Source organism: Balearica regulorum, chromosome 6 (genome assembly GCF_011004875.1).
Source record: "Balearica regulorum gibbericeps isolate bBalReg1 chromosome 6, bBalReg1.pri, whole genome shotgun sequence".
Taxonomy (NCBI): domain Eukaryota; kingdom Metazoa; phylum Chordata; class Aves; order Gruiformes; family Gruidae; genus Balearica; species Balearica regulorum.
Window position 1 is genome coordinate 3,514,576 of NC_046189.1, and position 19,507 is coordinate 3,534,082.

The 19,507-nt window shown below is 42.0% G+C and overlaps 1 protein-coding gene across 45 annotated transcripts in view; it reads left to right on the forward strand.

Moving 5' to 3' along the window:
• LRRFIP1 (LRR binding FLII interacting protein 1) overlaps positions 1-19,507 on the forward strand; it is a 114,458-nt gene that overhangs the window by 62,143 nt on the left and 32,808 nt on the right. For 10 of the 45 annotated variants that reach the window (XM_075755983.1, XM_075755986.1, XM_075755991.1 and 7 more), the window contains 10 exons: positions 929-973; positions 1,503-1,553; positions 4,956-4,988; positions 6,110-6,157; positions 9,261-9,317; positions 9,847-9,912; positions 13,353-13,433; positions 14,707-14,751; positions 15,727-15,792; positions 19,377-19,454. The exons of 6 other annotated variants lie outside the window; for them this stretch is intronic. In XM_075755983.1, the coding sequence (XP_075612098.1) occupies positions 929-973; positions 1,503-1,553; positions 4,956-4,988; positions 6,110-6,157; positions 9,261-9,317; positions 9,847-9,912; positions 13,353-13,433; positions 14,707-14,751; positions 15,727-15,792; positions 19,377-19,454 (570 nt within the window). The remainder of the gene's footprint in view (positions 1-928; positions 974-1,502; positions 1,554-4,955; positions 4,989-6,109; positions 6,158-9,260; positions 9,318-9,846; positions 9,913-13,352; positions 13,434-14,706; positions 14,752-15,726; positions 15,793-19,376; positions 19,455-19,507) is intronic. 29 more of the 45 variants (XM_075755987.1, XM_075755993.1, XM_075755958.1 and 26 more) reach the window with 14 other exon arrangements.

The following is a 19,507-nucleotide window of genomic DNA, read 5'->3' on the forward strand; positions in this document are numbered from 1 at the left end:
TTGCCCTACGAGCTGAGTAGCACGCACTGGAAAAGGCAAAAATGAACAGCTGACTTCCAGTGCGGAAGATAACTTCTCAAACTCCCCGCCTTCTTTGGGCTTTGATAATTAGTTGGCATAAATGCTGGTATGCTCTATGCCTTCTTGAAAGCCTGCTGCCATATGGACCAGCCATCTAACCAAGATGCTCCAATCTCATGGATAAGCTATTAAGTCTCTTCAAATCCTTGCTTGGTGAGCTGAGCTCCATGTTACTAGTAATTCCCTTGCTTAGAAGTCGATTCACCTGTCAGAACCATTAACTACAATGTCAAAGCTTCCCCCTGCCCTGTTTTCTGTCATTGTTTCTAAATTCCATGTAAAATCAGTTTGTTGAAATGTAATACATCCTGCAGCCTTTCCAGTGTGAACGCAGCCTCTGGCCCGCAAAAAGCAGCGGGGCTGTAAGCAAAGCGCAGATACTTTTGGTCTGGAAGAAGGGGCCAGGCTGTGCCCCTCTGGGATACTCACTGGAGAGAGACTGTTGCCCTGCCACATTATTTCAAATAGAAGATTTTTGAGATTTATGTTGAAGGGCTGCAAGCTGGAAAGCTTAATTACAAAGCGCTGTAAGTATACAGATTCCCAGATGCAGAGAGATGCACTTGAAACGCTTTTTTTGAGATACAAATAGATGCCACTGCCTACATTTTTCTGCAAAACTAGGGAAAGTGTGTAGCAGAATAAAATGGAGGGGAAGAAACTTGGGATCACAAATGAGGGAAAGAGGGTTTTTCTGACTTGACAAGGTGTCACTTTCCGTTATTTGGTTTAAGCTTACTGGCTCTTAAACATGGCTGAAATGTCACTGTGTCTTTTTGAAAGCGCTCTGTTGGTGTATCTGTCCTTTCAACACTTGGCTCTTTGTTTTTCTCTGCTGCCTTGGTAGGAAGACAGTGAGCGTTATTCCCGTAGAGCTCGAAGAAATGCCTCGGTTAGTATCTACTTTTGCTTTTTCTTTATAGCTAGACATGTCAAATTAAGAAAGTAGACACGTATAAGGTAGTTCCTTTTCAAAAGAAAAAACAAAACGAGCTTTCCCCCCACCCCAGCCGCGTGAAAACCCCTCAGCCACTTCCTGAGTTCTGTCCTCTCCCCAGTCGCTCTGGGGAGCTTTTGCCAGTGTGCTAAAATAAATGGGGGCAGGGGGTGGAAGGTGGGGAAATAACCTGCTTGGAGTGTTTAATGTTCATGTGTTCAGACCACGGGCCACAAGCATAGAGCAGGGAACACCCAAGCAAGCTTGTCATTCATCCTGGAGTACAATATTTGACAGTGTTTCTTGGGCAGGGCATGATTTAATTTACTTTCTGCTTATGATTTAATGCAATTCCTTTTTAAAGACATTTATTCTGTAAGTCTCTTCTTTCCTTCTGTTCCATCAAAGCCATCTGCATTTACCTCACTGCTTGTTACTTGTGTTCTTTTCATTGTTTTCTTGTCTTTATACTTTCTTTTGATAGGCTTCGGATGAAGATGAGCGCATGTCAGTGGGTAGCCGCGGAAGCCTGAGGGTTGGTAAATTGTACAATTTAAGTGTGCATGTGTGTGTACTGATGTTGCTCTCCCCTGTCCAACCAAACTGGTTATAGTACTTTGGTAATCCTTCCAAGGTCTTGCCATGTTCTGTGTTCAAGGCATATGGGGTGGTTTGTTGGTTTTTATTTTGCTTTGTTTTTTTAGGGTACATGTAAAGCCAGTAATTCTTTCAACCTGGGGAATTGTCAGATTTGTATGCACAGTGCCCGAACACCAGCAGAGCATGTGGCTCTACAGAAACCTTTCTGGTAAACGCTGTTCACTATTACTGTTGCAGGAAGTACTTTGCTAAAGTATATGCAGCTATTTCTTGTACGCACCTTGTGACTTCCCCTGTTTCATTACTGATACTGAGAATTTGGGAAGAGGAAGTGCTAGCTTACTCTGTGATCAATGTTTATCAGCTCAGGAAACCAAGAGCAAATTATCAGTGAAAATAAGTCTTAGCGCTTTGGAATTGCAGGTGAAAGCTCTCCTCAAAACTGCTCTAGAGGTATCTGAAATTCAGCTGCAGACTTGAGTTTTGTGGCGGGAGGGATTAGCAGAGCACAGGGTGCTGCAGTGCACCAGTACTAATCTGCAGGAAAAGTTCAAACAGCTTTTTCCTCAAAATATGCGTACAGTATTTTTCCAGATAATACACATGTGTACAAATATTAACTCCATTCTAGCATAGACATAATCAGCTCTTGTAACTGTGAAGGCAGTTTAAGGACTTTAGGAGTTGTGAAGGTGCTGTTGTCTCAGCTTGTGCTGATGGTCTTCAGAAGACGATGAGAGCAGGATGTTGTTCCTAATTTATCAGTAGCGCTAGTTATGTGCTTAAGCTGGATGAGCAGTTGTATTTTTATAGAACAAGCAAGACCTGTATCATTCATAGCAAGATCTTTATTTGTATCCTTGGTTTCTGGCTTCTTTGGAGATGTCATGTCATAAAAGTACGAATTTTTTTTTTCCCCCCTCCTTAAAAGCTTGTTAATAATTATCAAAGCTAGAACTACCTTTTTTTTTTTTTTCCTATGAGAAAGTATAGCCCAAAGAACAGGATTGAGTGAAACAGCTGATAGGCCTCTAGAAGAGTTCTGGAAAATTGGGGGGGGGGAGAAAAAATTACTACTGCAGAGCCTGCCTAATGATTTCTAATGGAGCTCACTGTAAGATAGTGTAAGATGTACTTAATTTTAAGTGTTGCCTTGTTCCCTTTTGGTGGAATCCTTATTACCACTTACGAAATGCTGTTAAATCCTTTACGATTGCAAACTTACTTAGTTCGCTAGAACATGCCTTAAAACTCCAAAGATTCAACGAAGAGAAGTTTAGCTTCACAGCTGAACATGAAAACCAATGTGTATTTTGCTTAGAGTTAAATTGAGACATGTTTAGGAAAGTATTTTTTGGAGGGGGAAAATCTGTAAATCAGTTGAAATGTCAGTTCTTTCTGTTTAGAAGGTGATTACAATACAAGTAGGTTGTTTAACCATGGCTATAACTGTGTGTGCCTTGACGTGGCACGATGCAAGCACACTGGCACCGCGTTTATAGCAGGAGCCCTGTTCATCTGAAACACCTTTTATTCGTGGAAATCCACTATTGATTCCTTTCAATGTGGTTTTGTAATACAATCCTGATTTTATTGTTATATATTTAAAGAGCAGAAGAGTTGCATTCTGTTTCCCCAGCATCCCTTGAGAAGAAACTTTTCTGACCTTTTTTTTTTATTATTATTGTAATCCCTTGGAAGAGCCAGTCTCCAGGCTGCCAGCATGCCTTCAGGCTGCGATAACCACTGGTGAACTGGTTATCGTCTCTAGATGATTTACAGGATGACCCATAAATCCTTAATACTTTTGCAAAGTATGTCTTTTTCCGACAGAAGGATCTGGTTGAAACTTTTCACCCTGGTATTTCTAGTGATGTTGCGCAGACTCCCCGCTGTCCTCGTAAAGCAGTATTTGGTGAATATTCTTATGCAAGCTGACGCTTGGGCATGCACAGGGAAAGAGTTTTGACAGAGCTTCCTTCCCTGATCCAAGTGTCACTGGGATTGTAGAAGAAAGTAAATGTTTGCTAGTCTGAACTGAAACTTACCCTTACACATCTTTTCACAATGAATTGATAGAACATACATTGCTCATTTTCCTGCTGTGGGTTTATAGTAGATGCTTTTAATAGTTTGACCATATCTCTCTGGCTATTTGTGAGGGTTTGGCTCTTGCTGTGTTGTGTTTTCAAAACAACCAAGTAAAACAAACAAAAAAAGACCAACCTAAAAAATTACCTCTGAGGACTAGAGTTCAGTTTGGCTTCTGAGCTATTTTAGCATGAAGAAAGTACTAAAAAACCCTAGTTTATAAAACTAGTTGGAAAATTTGAAATACTCTTTTGGGGGGGGGGGGGGGGGGGGCAGAATGTTCAAAGGCTCCTTTCATAGTTCCAGGATGCCATCGTAATTGGTCTACAAGACTTCCATTTTCTCAAAATTGGTCTTGCATCTTTGGCGCTCGGGCTGATTGCATTGCCAGGGCTGATGGCATTAGGAGATGCTCTTTGAAGCTGTGCTGCTTTCCTGTACAGGAAGTTTTCAGTGAAACAAGCCAGTATCAGAAATTTATTTCTTCCTAAAACTTCACCACCCTACTAATCTGCATAAGCTTTACTCTGGATTTTCTCCTAGAATATTTTCTAAATGGATGCCTGAGCTAGCTTTTGGGGAGCTGGCCTGATGCTTCTGGCAGAGCAACCGTCCATATGGACTGGAAAACCATGTGAGATAGTGGTTAGAGCAGGCTAGCAAATAGAAGCTGTGACCGTACTGTAAACCGTGGGCTAGCATGTTGCTCTAATGCTAGCCTGAGTCAGGCTCTGCCTCCTGCGGGCAGATCTTCAGCTGTGATGCAGGGGCATCTTTAATAGCTTTTCTGTGGCTCATCCTGAACCCATGAAGGGCGTCCTGCCTCCCTCATTTCAGAAGTTCTGCACGCTCGGTTCTTTATCACGCAGTTCCTCCTAGGGAAGCTCAGTAACATCATCCTGTGTTTGTTGAGAGACTCGAGCCTCTCTTCAGTCGTTTTTCTACTGCAAGTGTCCTTGTTCTCCCACTTCTCAGCTGGCTGTCTCTAATTTCATCCGGCATGAAATACTGTGTTATGAATCACTCATGATGGAGTTTGTGCATTTTCCTTGTCTCGTTTGCTCGACACAGTTCCTGACTTCTGGTTTTGTACAGGAAGTCTTGCATTACCAAAGTTCTTTAGGTGGGATTTACATCTCTCTGCCTGTGTTTTTGTTTTGTTTTGAGTGACTCTCTTGGTTGCCATAACATGCCTCAGTGTTTTCCTTTTGTATTCTGATTTTTATTTCCTTTCACGCCTTGACAGTCTCATTTGGACTATGCCAGCACCTACCCAGTGGTGAGAATAGCCTGCAAGTTGCAGTGTGTGTTTAAAAACTAATCATGAAGAAGAAACTAACATCAGTCGTGATAGCTGCTCTGAGATAAAGGATGTTCTAAAATGATCCAGAGGCAGTTTGTGGTCTGTGATGTAAAGATGGTACTTCTCTTGCCGCCTACTCTGACGCAGTTCAGATGAAAAGCGCTTGAATGATTAGAGAGACCTAAGCTAGGTCTAGTCCAGTAGTTACCGTAGGTCAGAGCAGAAAAGCTTCTATTTCCCCTAACAGACTTTCTCTGTTACAGTCTGTGCGTCGTTTGACCAGGTATGTCTGGTTTTATTTCAGCGTAAAGCTAGAAAGGAATAAAATCTCTCACAAACTCAGTCTGAATAGACCTAGCAAAGGTGATGGGTCGAATACACTGCCTACTAAAGCTGCAGCTTGTGTATCGGGCTGTTACCCTTGCTGTGGAGGATAAAATCATACGCCGTAGGTAATGGTAAGAGGAGAGCAAGTACGTGCATTGAACGCATCGAGGTAAAGCTCACCCTTGGAAGAACAGAAAGGGCACGGAAGGAAGAAGGAGGATTGGGACTTTAAGCTCAGTTTAAAAAAACTTTCTCATACTGTTAGCAGTGCTGTCTTGTGTTGAAATAGAGGCGTCTTGGTTTCCGCAGAAAGCAAACTGCGGAGAGCAGTTTTATAGACTCTTTAGCTTTTTCACTCTCCGTTCCCTGCACTATTTCAAATTAGGAATGCAATGCATCTATTTGTGAGTGACCTATATACAGAAATAGTTCAAACACATTTGGATTTTGCATGGATTTATTGATGTAGTAAGCATAGACAGCTGGTAGCTCTTTTAATTGACTTAACCCAGCAAGCATGAATGATTTTAACTGTGGCTACTAAATTTAACAGCACTATCATCACTTTTAACACTATTCTTTAATAACTGGTTATTTGACTTCCGAGATTTGATTTATTTTTTTTTTCATGTGTGATTACTGAGCCATGTTGTGTAGAGCTGGAGGAAAATTGAACTGATGTTTCTGCACGTTGATATGCATGCCTGGCTCTGGATGGGTGCGCGTAAACTCATTGATCTTTTCATCCTGCGTTCTTAATCTCACTGCAGGCTGGATTAGAGAATGAGAGGACCAAAAAGAAGAACTACTCCAAAGCAGTATGTATCTTGAGTAACTGTTTCAGAGAGGGTTTTGCATACAAAACTGCAGTGATAGGACAAGAGAATACCTGCAAGTACATTGGCTGTAAGAGCTCACCAGCCTAATGCCAAGGATACGGTGTAACAGTCAGGACTCGTTGGGTCTGCGAGAATACCGAGCATCTGCAAAACGTGTAATCCAAACACTCACCTCGGTGTTGTACATAAAGAGCATCTTGAAAAACTCAAAACTTAACCTGAGCTTTCACATCACACAGAAATAGGTAATACTGATAGAATATGTATGTAGTAAAAGCTGCATCTTTTCATAACGGAAGTTCTGCATAGTATTGCTGCCTTGCTAGCACCTTTACAAAGAGGGCACTACTTAGAGCACTGCAAAGGCAGACCTGGATGGAAAGTGCTCTCACACAGTCAGGATTTTAGGTGAATCTCATGGGGAGCAATTCCAGGGAGGTAAAGAGTACGTGAGAGAGGGTGAAGTGGTGTAGTACTACTGCGGGGTGGAAGGCTACTCATTGCAGAAAGAGGTTGCCAGGCTGGGTTGGGGTTCCTCAGTACCTTGGAAATCAGCAGAGAATTTTCTGAGAAGTAGAAACTGGATGTGGGACTGAGAAAGAAGCCTGAAGGAGCAGTATTTGCCCCAGTCTGAGGTTAAGAGTGTTACAAATGTAAATGGACGTAATGGCAGTGAGAACGCTTCCCTTGTCCATTAAAAGCAGGAGGAAAACGCAGAAAAGAATAGTCAACTGCACGTGAAGAGAGAACAAGTAAAATCTGAATATTTCAGCCTCCCCAGTACGCAAGCTTATTTGTTCCAGTTTTCATGAAGATCAGATGCTTAGCATGTTAATGTAGTGTAGAACAACGGTCAGTGAGATCTGATAAAATTGACCCTGCAGAGTTTCAAGAGCTGTCTTGGAGCATTTGCCTTCAAAAATACGTGCTGGAGAAGTCTCTGGAGAGGATGCGTCATAGTGACAAGGGAAATGACCTGAGCTAAGAGCTATCGGTGTGAAATCTAAAAGATACAGGGCAAATTAAACACATATATTTAGAAGTGCCTCAAATAGAAGGTGATAAACAGTTAAAATGAATTATGTCAACTCAGCTTCGTTTCCCTAAGGAGGGTTATTATTTAAAGGCGTAAAGGAAAAGCATTAGATGTGACTGTAACTTGACTGTAATGCTCTTGGCATGTTTCTACATGACATTAAGTGAAACCTTGGGCAAGATCAAATTCTTGTAAAAGAAATGCACAGTTAGTTGAAAAATAACTCTTGTTAGAAAATGAGACAGCTGGAAAGGATCTCATCTGGTCTGCTCCCATCTAGGACAGCATCTGGTTTTAAAGGGGAAACCACTTCTACAGGACTCTATATTGTCTAGCTGTCTCGGTACAGGGGCCAAAGGAGGTTTCATGCAAGATTAGAATAAAAATACTGATGATGACTAGGAGACAACTTGCCAAAATGGAATAATAGTAAAAATAAATGAGAAATGCCACATTTGTTAAAAAATATACTATTATAAAGTAAGGAATTCTGCGCAGGAACGGTTCTGATAATGATCTGAGGTTACGTTTAGTCAATATTACATTGCTGAAAATAGGCAAACCGAGTTCCTCAGTGTAGTAACGAAAGGGCAGTGGAAGTAATCTGTCTGCATGGTGCTGTTGAGGCTGCGGCTGGAGTCTTCAGTTGCTGAAGAATCATTTTAGCCATTCTTCAAGAAAGCGTTAGAGAAATTCAAGGAGCCTGAAAAAAAACCACAACCCAACTAGTAAAAACCGGAAAGAAGCCAAAGTGTGCGAGAAAGCTATACTAATATTTCAAATTAGTTCTTGAAAAAAAGAATCTGGACGTTGGCCCTCCGTTTGTGGTGATGATACTGCATTTCAGGAGAGAAGCTAAGTTTTTCCCAGAAGTTGCTTTACCAGCTTGGATCTAAACTGGTTTCTAAGTTAATTTGTTTCATTTTTCATGGAAGCTAATGTGTAGTATATGATAAATATTTTGCTTGGAAATTGATTCAGAATGGGTTTAGTGGATTTGCATTTCAGGAATGCATTAAAACTTGGCCTTCAAAACTTGATTTGAATAAAAAATTCTAATTAAATTTCCACTAAAAACCCCACCCCAAATACGCAGAGCACTTGCTCATTTTCGGTGTTAATCCAGGCCTCGTGACCTGATGCCAGACTAGTGAATTGCTTGAGAAATCAGAACTTATAATGGTATTAATTGAGGTGACTTTTGGATCTGTTCTCTTTTCTTCCACATTGTGTTTGCAGACTAAAAACTGCATCGTAGTGATCGTTTTATTTTATTCCTGACCCTACTGCCGTAGGGAGTTCACGTATCTCACCCTGCTTGCGAAACGCTTGTTTTGAGCCTGTTTTTTATTCTTTTGGGAGAAAACATCTTAATGACAGCAAGGCAGGCTATGGAGTGTGATAAAGGACAGCTGAACCGACTAAAATCTCTTTTTTTAGTCTTTGGACTGCCGCACAAAATACTGGGATGTGGCAGATGGTCACTGTCTGGGTTTAGTTTTGATGTAATTGGGGAAAGCTAAAAAGATATTTCATACAGCATTGCACATTTACTAAACTGAATTTCTCAAATGTAAACTTAGAATTAATTCTGTTGCTACGATTTGCTGTTTTTTAATTGCTTAGCTGCCAGAAGTGTAACTAACTAGGGAGATTTCTTTTATTGTAGCCTCTTATCCCTAGTGTCCCCTTTTTATCCTGTGTGCTCTTCACAGAGGGTTTGAAGAGACAGGAGTGCAGTAATAATAGAGGAAGCCAAAGTGTTTCTTAACCAAAAAAAAAAAAAAAAAAAAGGTCAAAAAAGGCAAGTAGGAGTATCCTTGACATTTTTGGCTGGTATACAGCTTGTGACAGACACAAATGTTTGTGTCCTCGTGTTTGAAATAATGCCCTAACACTGCACTTCTCCTGTTCCTGGTGTATCTTTCGAAAGTTCTGTCTCTGCTTTTGCTTTTCATAACTGATAACTTGTGCTAAAAATTCCCTTTTGGGTCAACGTCAATTTTTTCTCTCCCCCCCCCCTTTTTCTTTTTCCTTCCAAAACAGACCAATGGTTATGAGGAAGATGTGTATGGATCATCCCAGAGTAGAAAATCTAGCAGGGTTAGTAGATGATTTATATTGCTATAAAATCTATTGCTGTATTTAATGGGATGAAAGCTAATTAGCAAATTCTTTTCTGTGGTAAAGCAGGTTTTTCCTGTCTTGCACCTTGTGGGTTTTGCAGTTTGCCAGATGGGAAGTTGCAGCATTAAGCTGTTTAATAAATAAAAATTAGGCCATGAGTGGGAAGGGGAAGTATCTGAATTTGGTGCAAGTAGAACTTGGAAGCCAGAACTGCTTAACTTTTACACAAAATTGGGTAGAAGTTAAATTGTGACAAGAAATACTTTGGCAGAAGCTAGCGTGGAGGATTTCCACGTGTTGGATAACAGGACGATTGTTTTCCAACCCGTGTGACACGTTCACATTGTGATCTAACGCTGAAACTCCCAAGCTTCACCTAGGATTTAGTCCATGTCTTGAGAATTGCATGTGTAAAACGGACTTTGATTTTTGAATTTCCCCCAAATGTATGTTATCTATTTGAAGTTTGCTTGACTAAATGCTTTTTTTCCCCCTTTATAAACAGCATTCTAGGGTTTCTGGAAGCTCCCACAGAGGTGAACCACCAGTGCAAGTGCTACTACATAGCTATGTAATATTACCATTGGTGTACTTCATTTCTAGAAATATTCCTGTCAAAAAAGCTTAATTATTAACTCCATTGTATGTAAGTGGGTCACAATGTTCCTTTCTGTTCCAGCACCAAGTGTTTTGTGTCAATTTTAGGAATTCATTGTCCTGCTTTGTTAAATATTGGGGTTTGTGCAAATTCCTTGAAGGTATTGTCTTAAGCAGAGCCTCTTTGGGGGTGGGGAAGGGAACTGTTTGGGGTTTTTTTTCCCCCATGCCTTTATTTTAACAAAGGCAGACAAAAGCTCAGTGCCTGTTGATCTTTATGCGATCAAGACTTCTAAAGAAATTTAGTGGTATGCAGACTAAAGCTCTATGTTTAGGGGAAAAATAAACTACTTTTAAGACTCCGTTTAGCTAAATGTTTGAGCAATACATGCTAAACGTCAGACACACTTCAGCAGGCTGTTTTGTAAGCATGAAGTTAAGCAGGCAATTATATAAATAGTGAAATGGGACTTTACATTTTATGTCCACTTTAAATTGTTGCTTCCATCTGGTTTTATGCATTTAGCTTGCATATGTGGATAAGAGACAATGAAATAGTGTTGCTTAAACTGTTCAGGAAACAGTATGTCCTGTCACTGGCGCTCTTGCTGAACCATTTGACAAGTTCAAGGAACTTTATTATGTAGTACTTCTGACAAATTATGTTCTTAGTCTTTAACGACATACTCCAGAGCTCCAAGTACTGCAGGAAGAGCAAAATATCAGTAAGAAAGTCATCCAGGGAAAAGCAGTTGTTTGGTTTCCATTTAAATAATTTAAAATCATCTTGGTATTAGGGTTTGCAGCACGGAGGTTTAGTCTATGTAGAGCATAATTACAGCAACGTCATTAGTTCCTTGCAGTTTTTATTACGAAATGTAATTCAGATTAATCATTACTTAGAAGGGAGAGGAAAGCTTGAGGGTCTTAGAATAATAGCTGAAACTCCAAAACCAGCTGATGCCAGTCTGACTGACATTCACTTTAGGAATACTCCAAAAACCCCAACCTAACCGTAGAGATTGTCAAAGTGATAACGAAACAACTAAGAGGCAAATTCTTCAGGTCAGCAAGGAAGTGATGAGTCTGCTGATCATAGTTGTTTCCAACACTGGTGTCTGATTTTAAGTCACAAAATGGAGCAATGTCCACGTGGGGATCGGCCTTTGTACGCTGTACTTGTATCACAGTTTGATTCCTTAAATACGAGTGCTGAGATAGTCCACGTGTGGATCACAAACTCTCTAGGTGGGAATTAAAGTCATTTCTTGAAGCTCAGTTCAGTTTGTTCAGATTTCTTTTTAGTGAAAGTCTTATTTTGTAGGCAGTCAGGAAAAATGAGGCAGAAAGGTGGGGTTTTTTTTGTTTTTGTTTGGGGGTTTTTTTAGGTTGGACAATGATTTACCCTCAGTATATACTTGTGGGTGTTGCATCTTATCCACATATCTGTTTGCCTGCAGTGACAGAAGTCCAGTGTCAAGAACGAACGAGTTTCTTTAATTTGCCGCAGGTCTCCCTCATGTGTAAATGGAGTTAATGCCCACATAACTTACAGTGATGATGCAAGGATTACTTAGGGCTTGTAGGAAAGCTGAGTAATTGCTGACTACTGACAGCGGAGTATCTTGGTTGTCTAGACCCCTGTAAGAAATGCCTGGAGAAGCAGGGTGTCAGCGAACGGCTGTGGAAGGAGAGCTCTGGAGTATAGCAAAGCAGGGAGAGGTGTGGAGCTCCTTCAGAACAACCATTCCCACCGGTGTGCCTGCACCTGCGGGAAAATAAGGGATATAATAGTGCCTGGGAGGCTTTGAAAATACCTTTGCAACTTGTGCAGGGCTACTTACAGGAGACTGAGCGAGCCCAGAAGTCGTTTCAGGAGGGTGGGGGTGCGGGGAGGTAGTGTTTCCTCCCTGGCCCCTGCACACTGGCTGGGGTGGCATCGGTCCCTGGCGTGGCAGAGGAACTCTTTTTATCATGTTTTAGATGTGCTTTCAGCCCAACATTTTTCTGAAAACAAGGAAAACGCAAAGTCTTCCTAGTATGTCTGTATTTTCTTGATTCCTCTGGCTCTCTGAGATGCCTCGTGTCTTGTATACAGATTTCCAATCTGCATTGAAAACAGACCTTGACTTGCAAATTTAAATATCCCTCTCTGTGAAGTTGTTATAAACAGCTGTTTTTAAGTTGTTCACAGTATATTGTTGCATGCCCCTAAAGCTTTTGGGAAGCCAAAATACAGAGTTCCACTCAGTATTATAAATATTTCCTGCTGTCAGCCTTCCTGCACCCTGGCAAACCCTACGCGCCAGCTTTGTGTCGAAGCATTTGCACAGCGGGAATTCTCACAGATAATACACGACAGCAGAAAAGCTGAGCTGGCATCCTATGCCCCAGTACAGGTGCTGGGGGGAATGAATGGAGATGTTGTATATCGCACTAGATAAATAAGGTAGTGTTTTGGAGAGTAAGGGTGATTTAAGTCCGCTGGAGTTGTCAGACAGCCACTATTGGTACTTTTGGTGTTTTAACTTGGTCTTGAATTAAGGTCTCCCCATTCTTGGGGAGACCCAACAGCTTTGGTCCCTGGCTTTGCTCTCTGTCTCCCAGCAGAGCTGTTCCAGCACCTTCTCCCGCATCTCTTGCGGGTTTAGCTTATAGGGCATAAACCCCTCAAGTGCTCAGAGGGAAGCTCACCTACTCTCTGACCAATATGTTTTTCCAGTGCTTGATGGGCAGTGGCAGTCAGCTCTGTCTGCAGCAGCGGGACTGCATGTGAGAACAAATAAATTCTCTAAGGCAGGAGCCTGGTTTTTAGGTATGAACCTGTGATGCAGCCATTTATTCTGAACTTGAGCCTGGAAGATAAAATTTCCAGCGTCTTGTAAAACAGATGTTGTCTATTCTGTTTAACAGAAGCTGGAAGTATGTAGATAAATACAGCTTCGCTTAAATAGAGTGAGGATGAAACTTAGGTGCTCAGACTGTATCGTGCTTCTGAAAATGTGCTCCCTCTTTGGAGTCACGTACAAACCACGTCCTTGCAGCGTACTCTCACATAGGGTCATAACTACGAGAGGGGAGGAGACAACATGAGGGTTTGAAGCCTTTTTGGTGGAAAATAAACCAAATGGGGATTTTGTGCATAAGATGCTGTAGGGGTAGAGGAAAGGCCTTTTTTTATTTAAAAAAATCTCTACCTTATGAATTGAAAGGACACACAATTTTTGCACATCCTCATGTCTTTAATGCAGTTTCCTTAATGCAGTTATCTCTGCTTTTTGCATCTGTGACCACCTTGACTCCTTGCTATTTGTAATCACCTAATTCACTTTTTGCCTCCCATTTAAAGGAATTTAGAAACTCCATGTTACGAAGCCGTGTTCTCAAGGATTTGTCTGTTTGTTGTTAATGCAGGCTTCGTACTACTCTGATCTGGGTCTTCACAACAGCGGCTATGCTTCTACAGCTCAACCTTCTTCCCAAAATGGAAATTGGGTCTGTTGCCCTCTGGCTTTACCTGGCCTGGACTTGTTCTGACTTCATTTGGATAATACAACCTCTTGTATTTAGGAATGAATTTGGACCAATTGTCAGGAGTCTCTGTAGTTCTTTTTAGTGAAAACTTAAAAAAAACCCCACCAAAACCAGAGCAGACCTTTTAAGATTGGAGTGAGTAATGGAAACCTGTTTTAAAACAAGCACAATTAGTTTTCCTCTGCCGCTCCTCCCTTTCCTACAGTTATTTTGTTTGCTTTTGGTCTCAATTGGTCTGGAAAAGTAAGGGAAATCTTATTTAACTAAAGCTCTCTTATTCTATTTGAGGCAACTTTCTGCAGACCGTGTCAGTCTAGCAAGCTTAAGACTGTGTCCAGTCTGCATAAAGTGATATTCCAAGCAAGTAATTCACAGACTGCTAGAAGAAAATCACTGAAGCTTCAAAATTACCCAAGAGGTTGGATTGTCCTCTGCGCGTGGGCAGAGCTCAGCCAGCCCCGTGCTAGCAAAGCAGTGCTTGAGCCGTGGTCCGTAGCCTGTCCTGCCCCGTGGGTAGCAGCACAGGGACGTCACCCCGTGCATTGTGGTGGCCAGCGATGGGGACGCCCCAGATGAGCGGGGTGACTCGGCTGCAGCACGTTGCCTGCAAGCCGTGGGCTGGGGACCACTGCTGGAGTATGTCCTGCACCTCGGTATGCCAGATACACTATGTGCTCTCTGAACTTAATTGCTGCATCTTGTGAATGATGGTTACTAACAGAAAAGTCATTTGTTTTATGGTGCTCTGACTTAAATACACATAATTTTGTCCTGAATTATGTGGGTTTTCTCTGCGTCTTTGCTATAAGATGTTTATTTTATTATTTAACAGTGTGAAACACTTAAAAACGTGTGTCTTAAAACACTTCTGTCTTTATACGTAGTTCTTTTCCTAGCTTTGGTTGAAGCGAGGAGTAACACCCTTTCTGGCTGCTATACAGAAATGAGAGACAATAACAACTTAACAACCTAAAATTAAATGATGCTGGTTTTGCTTTTGCATACTCTCGTGTCCTCCCTTCCTGTAGAAAATGCATGTGTCTGCTTGGTACTCTTAGTCTTTGGGAGTTGAGATCTAATGCTTTTATGGTGCAGATGACTAATACCCTCTATACTGCGTTTCCTTCTGTTTTAGTTAAATAATCCTAATGTCTCATCAAGATGGTTATTTCTGCTGTGAGCGCCTTTTTTATGTTGCGTTTTCTGTGCAAAAAATTGTGCTTGTCTTCCTCAGCCCTCCTTGCTGTACAGCGATGCCCTGCCAGCCAGAAGTTACAGGGTTTGTTGTACTAATGCTCTCCCCACAAATACCGAACCCCCTCACCTTCAGCCGTGCACGTTGTCTCTTACCTCTGTAGTTCCTGTTGGGTCCGTTTATTTCACACTCCGGTGTCTGATCCATCTGAATGCACGTGTGCAATGCTGTTTGTACAGACCTGGATGTGCTGATCCTTCCTTTTATTCCCACTAGAACTGTGCAACCGCTGCTTGTGGGGTTGTGATGCTGCCACAGGCTCCTCTCTGGATGGAGACGGTTGTCTTTGTTTCGGTGTATTAGTTACAGTGTGCAGGAGCAGGCCAGAGAGAGGCAACATCAATTCTTTCTGGTTGTGTAACAGCTAACAAAACTCTGTTTAATTTTTCTTTTTCTAGCCACTTTTCCAGTCTTGTTGTTTAACCTTTAAAATGAACTTCTCTCAGATTTTATTCTCACTGCTTAAATGTAGTTTTTCCTGTTTCCTGAGCCAGACATTGATATGCTAAACTGGAGCCAGTGTCTTAACGTACGCATCTTCCTCCTTTCTTATTGATTTGGTAAACTGGCTAGTAAGTGAAATTCATCAGGCACAAGTGTGGGGGTTCCCCGCCTCCCCTATTTTGCCAGCACCAGAAACAAAAGTTAGGCAGATTTGAACAACTTAAGAATTGATGTAGCCTTTGTTGGAAGGCGACATAAACTGATGAATTAGTGGTTGGGAGAATGGTTGGAAATGCATGACTGTGTGATGGACTAGGGGGTGGACATGGGACTTTGCACGTGCCTTACGGCGTTTCCAGCTCATCGACTTCAGGTTGTGTTAGATCTTCACTTGCATGTTGCTTGTGGTTGCGCACAGGAGATGTCCCTGTCCTTGCACATACTGCTCATTTCCCCTACGTCCTTTGCGCTGCACCTTGTCGATTTGTAATGCTCCAGACTGAAACTACAAACTAGGTCTGCCAGTCCTGTTCTGACTCTGTCTTTTAATTGTAGGCGTCTGTGTATGACGAGAGCGTTTACAGTGGGAGTCGTCGGTATAGTGCCTCTAGTTCTCGTGCTGTAAGATGTTTTCTGCATTTCCCTGTTGTCTTGTCTCTGTCCTCCAGTAACCTGTGTGTACCAGAACACAGCCCTTTCTGGGCTGAGGAACATTTAAGATGGACTGTGTGAGATTCATAGCCTGCTGCCGTAGGCAAAAGTACGAGCACAGTTTCTGTGAGCTTCCATTAATTGGTAATTAGTGATTTTTCTGCTGTTGTAACGCCTGGCCTCATGCAGACCAGCTCTGGCTAGCACCCACAGAGCCCCGTGCTGAGGGTAATTCAGCTCTGCCTTGCGCTTGGTTTGCAGATAAAAACCTTGGAAAGCCGGTACATAAAGTCCTTTCCCTCGCTGAGACTTAATTCTGTGTTTGAAAACTGAGAGTAAACCAGATTCTTAAATAAGGAAGTAAAGAAAATCACTTCCCCGTTAGCAGTTATCTGATAGCATGAAGTAGTAGAGGATTGCTGTGAATGTATGGCTTGCTTGGTTTTGTGTCTTGGATTTATATTCTGTAGTGATGTTTCAGGCGACTTGTGACAGCGTTTTTGAAATACGTGCTCCTGTGAGTGGAGAGCTCAGTCTTTTATGGAGAGAGACAATGTGAGGAATGACAATGTAAATTGTTTCCTTTCAAAAACAGAGAGGCCGCAGGACTCGGTTTACAGACTGAAAGGCAGAAAGTGCCTTTACTTCTCCTCACATGGGGCCTCTGGGTCGTGGTGGGTGTTTGGGCCAGGCAGTACATCTGCTGCTGTTGGATCTGCCTGGAAAAAATAAACCACTTTTTTTTTTTTTTTTTTCAATTTTTAAATTCTGCTCTGTGGCGCTAGTGCTTATTCTGCCTCTGAACTCCTTTGCTGATTATCAAAAAAAAACCCCCAACCAACCAAAAAACACCCCCAACAAGCAAAAAAACCACCACCCAAGACCTGAACAGAAAAAAGCTCAAAACAAAGCATCGATGTTAATTTAACCTTAAAAGTTATGATTTTATTAGCTTGGAGAAAGAACAAAACTTTCAAGAATGCTTACTAAGTGCTTGTTAGTCTTTCAAGAACTATGTTGTCCTCTTGCAACCACACTGATTTGCTAGTTGGGCTGTGCATCTTGCTGCTACTGGTGTTAAGCTTCAGATTACTCTGTTTCACACTTGTGCCTTGTTTTCACTTGGCTGCCTTGGGAAATTCATCGATACTTACCTGCTTGGATTGTTGTGGCAGTCTGCAATTCAGTGAATTAGCCACTGAGGCTGCGCTGAGCTGGTTGTAGCCCTTTGTATGTGCGGGATATCTTCCTTTGTTTGAGAGAAGTCTCTCCAAGGTCCAGATGATACGCTTCTACTCTTGAGGGAAGTCATTTATAGTGGGCTCCGAGCCCAAACGCTGTTTACAAGTGTTTCAGCCACTTGTTAATGGCTCGAGCAGAAAACACTGAATAAAATGCTGGTGCTTGTTCCCCTTCCTCCATCCCATCGCAACCTGTGCCACCGGTATTTGGAAGCCTGTGTATAACCCAGCCTTTCCGGTTTCTGTTGCACGGTCGCCTGTAGTAATGAGAGAGTTGAAGTACGAGGCTTTTGCCTTGTCACAATTACCAAGTTCTGTGCGATTATGTTAAGGTCTCTGCATGTTAGAAGCATTACGACGTTCAGAGGGTGTGCCGTTGGGGGAGCTGTCCCTAAGGAATGTTTTTGGGTGACCAGACGACAAGGAAATGCAAGGGGCAAGGCTGAAACTGGCTGTGCTTGGTCTCAGCTGAACGAGTGGCACTTGCTTCCATGCTCTGCCCTGCGATACAGAGAGCAGCTACGGAATAAATAGGCCCTGTGAAACATTCACGTGGGATTCGTCAGTAGTTAATAGTTTTTCCTTGTCATGTGTTTCAAGTTTATTCTACATCCTTGTTATGTTAGACATAAAAACCCAGTGATGGCGCAAGGCTTCTGTGCTAGAACACTTAATAAGAAAACAAAATCTAAATATTTACTGGAGCTCTTTTTGGTTTTAATTTAGGAATTGAAGTGGCTGTGATTGCACACAGTTTACAAGTATTTTAAATGCAGTTCTAAACTTTGTCTGTTTTCATGTCCGAAATGCAGCTCAGTAGTTCAGGTGCAGGAAGCCAGTGTCGCTTCGTGTAAGGTGTCTGAGGACACAGCGTGGTCACGTTCTGCCCTCCTTCAGGGGCTTGCTAAGGGCTACGTACCTTGGGACGTAATGCCTTGTGGTTAGTAACTTAAGCTCATGGTTGTACCGTAGCTGGGGTTATTTCCACCTTACCCTCTAATCATTTATTTGTACTGTAAGCTTAATTTGCATTTAATACTGTTAGTGTGATTAATGATGCTGAAACAGTTCTCCCAGTAGCTTGGTGTCTCTGTAGCTGAGGAGTCTAGGGGATTCCTGTAGTGGCCAGGTAACTTGAAAGCAGAAACCTTAAAAAAAGACAGAGTACATGCCTCTCAAAAGTAGGATAATTCTTTAGATTTCAGTGGGTTTGTATCTGAGAGATTGTCTTAAGCACCTATAAAATAAACTCGTAAAGGTCATTAGCAGCGTAGCCTGAGCTGCTAAGAGTGGTTCCTCATGCTTGTTCCTGTTCCTGAGCTGCCCCGGCCCTTCCGTCGGGCCAAGCTTTGGCACCTGGAATTTGGCAGCCTGACATGCCCCTTTACAAAGGCTACGTTCACAGTTGCCTTGAGGTGGTAGCAATACGAAAACTATCACGTCCAGTAAACCTCAAACTTTTTAAATTCATCTCTGTTCTGAATGTATCAAACCCCTCCTTTTTATATATACTTGTGTATCTTTCTATAAAGGTCATCTAAATAAAAGATTGAATGTGACACTTCTACTCTGAAATCTAAAAATAGAGGGAATAATTCTAAAATGCATTTCCAGAATAAGTTTTAGTTGTTTCCCTGACGCATTAAACTTTTGTTTCCCTTCTCAACTTCCACTGCAAATAAAACCTCTGGAAATAAAACAGTGTACGCACATTCTTTGTCCTTGTCAGCAACAAGTCAGCCCTGCCTGTTCTGCATCACTGCTTAGATGTTTGCTTTTAAGAAGGACTAAAATACTTTCTTTGGCAGGAGATGAGGACTGCAGGTGCTGCAAAAGCAAGGGAGAGACATGGTCTCTGAGGTGGTCTCAGTTTTTACTTTAATGGCTGTTTCTTGCTTTGGCCTCCGGAGCACGGATTCATTTTATATGTGCACAATGTTGGACACAGGGGAAGAAGGCTCACCAGAGAACCTCGGAGCTCTTGAAGAGTAATAGGATTGAGCCTTTTGTATGGAGACGGAGAGTTGTTTACTTGTGACTGGTATCTTAAGATATATAAATAAAAAATTAGTATTCTGTCATTCCAAGAATTGAATCAAAACTCTACTTGGTCTGTCAACTGGAATTACTGCTTGCCTTAAATTAACAGTTGAGGTGTCTGTTCTCTCACTTTCACTGCAATTCCTCTGTCAAGCTGCACGTAACCATTTTTGTAACTAACTTCAGCTGTAATGCTCTAAATCCTCTCTCCCCTTCCCAATTCTAATGCTTTTCTCTTTTCTCTGCTTGCTATTCTTGGTTTACCTGCGGCAGCCTTCTGAGTACAGCTGCTACCTTGGTTCAGGATCTCGGGCATCCTCCAGAGCCAGCTCTGCTCGGGCCAGTCCGGTGGTGAGCTCTTCTATTTTTCTTTCTCCCTAAACTGTTTAATTCTTTGGTTCTTT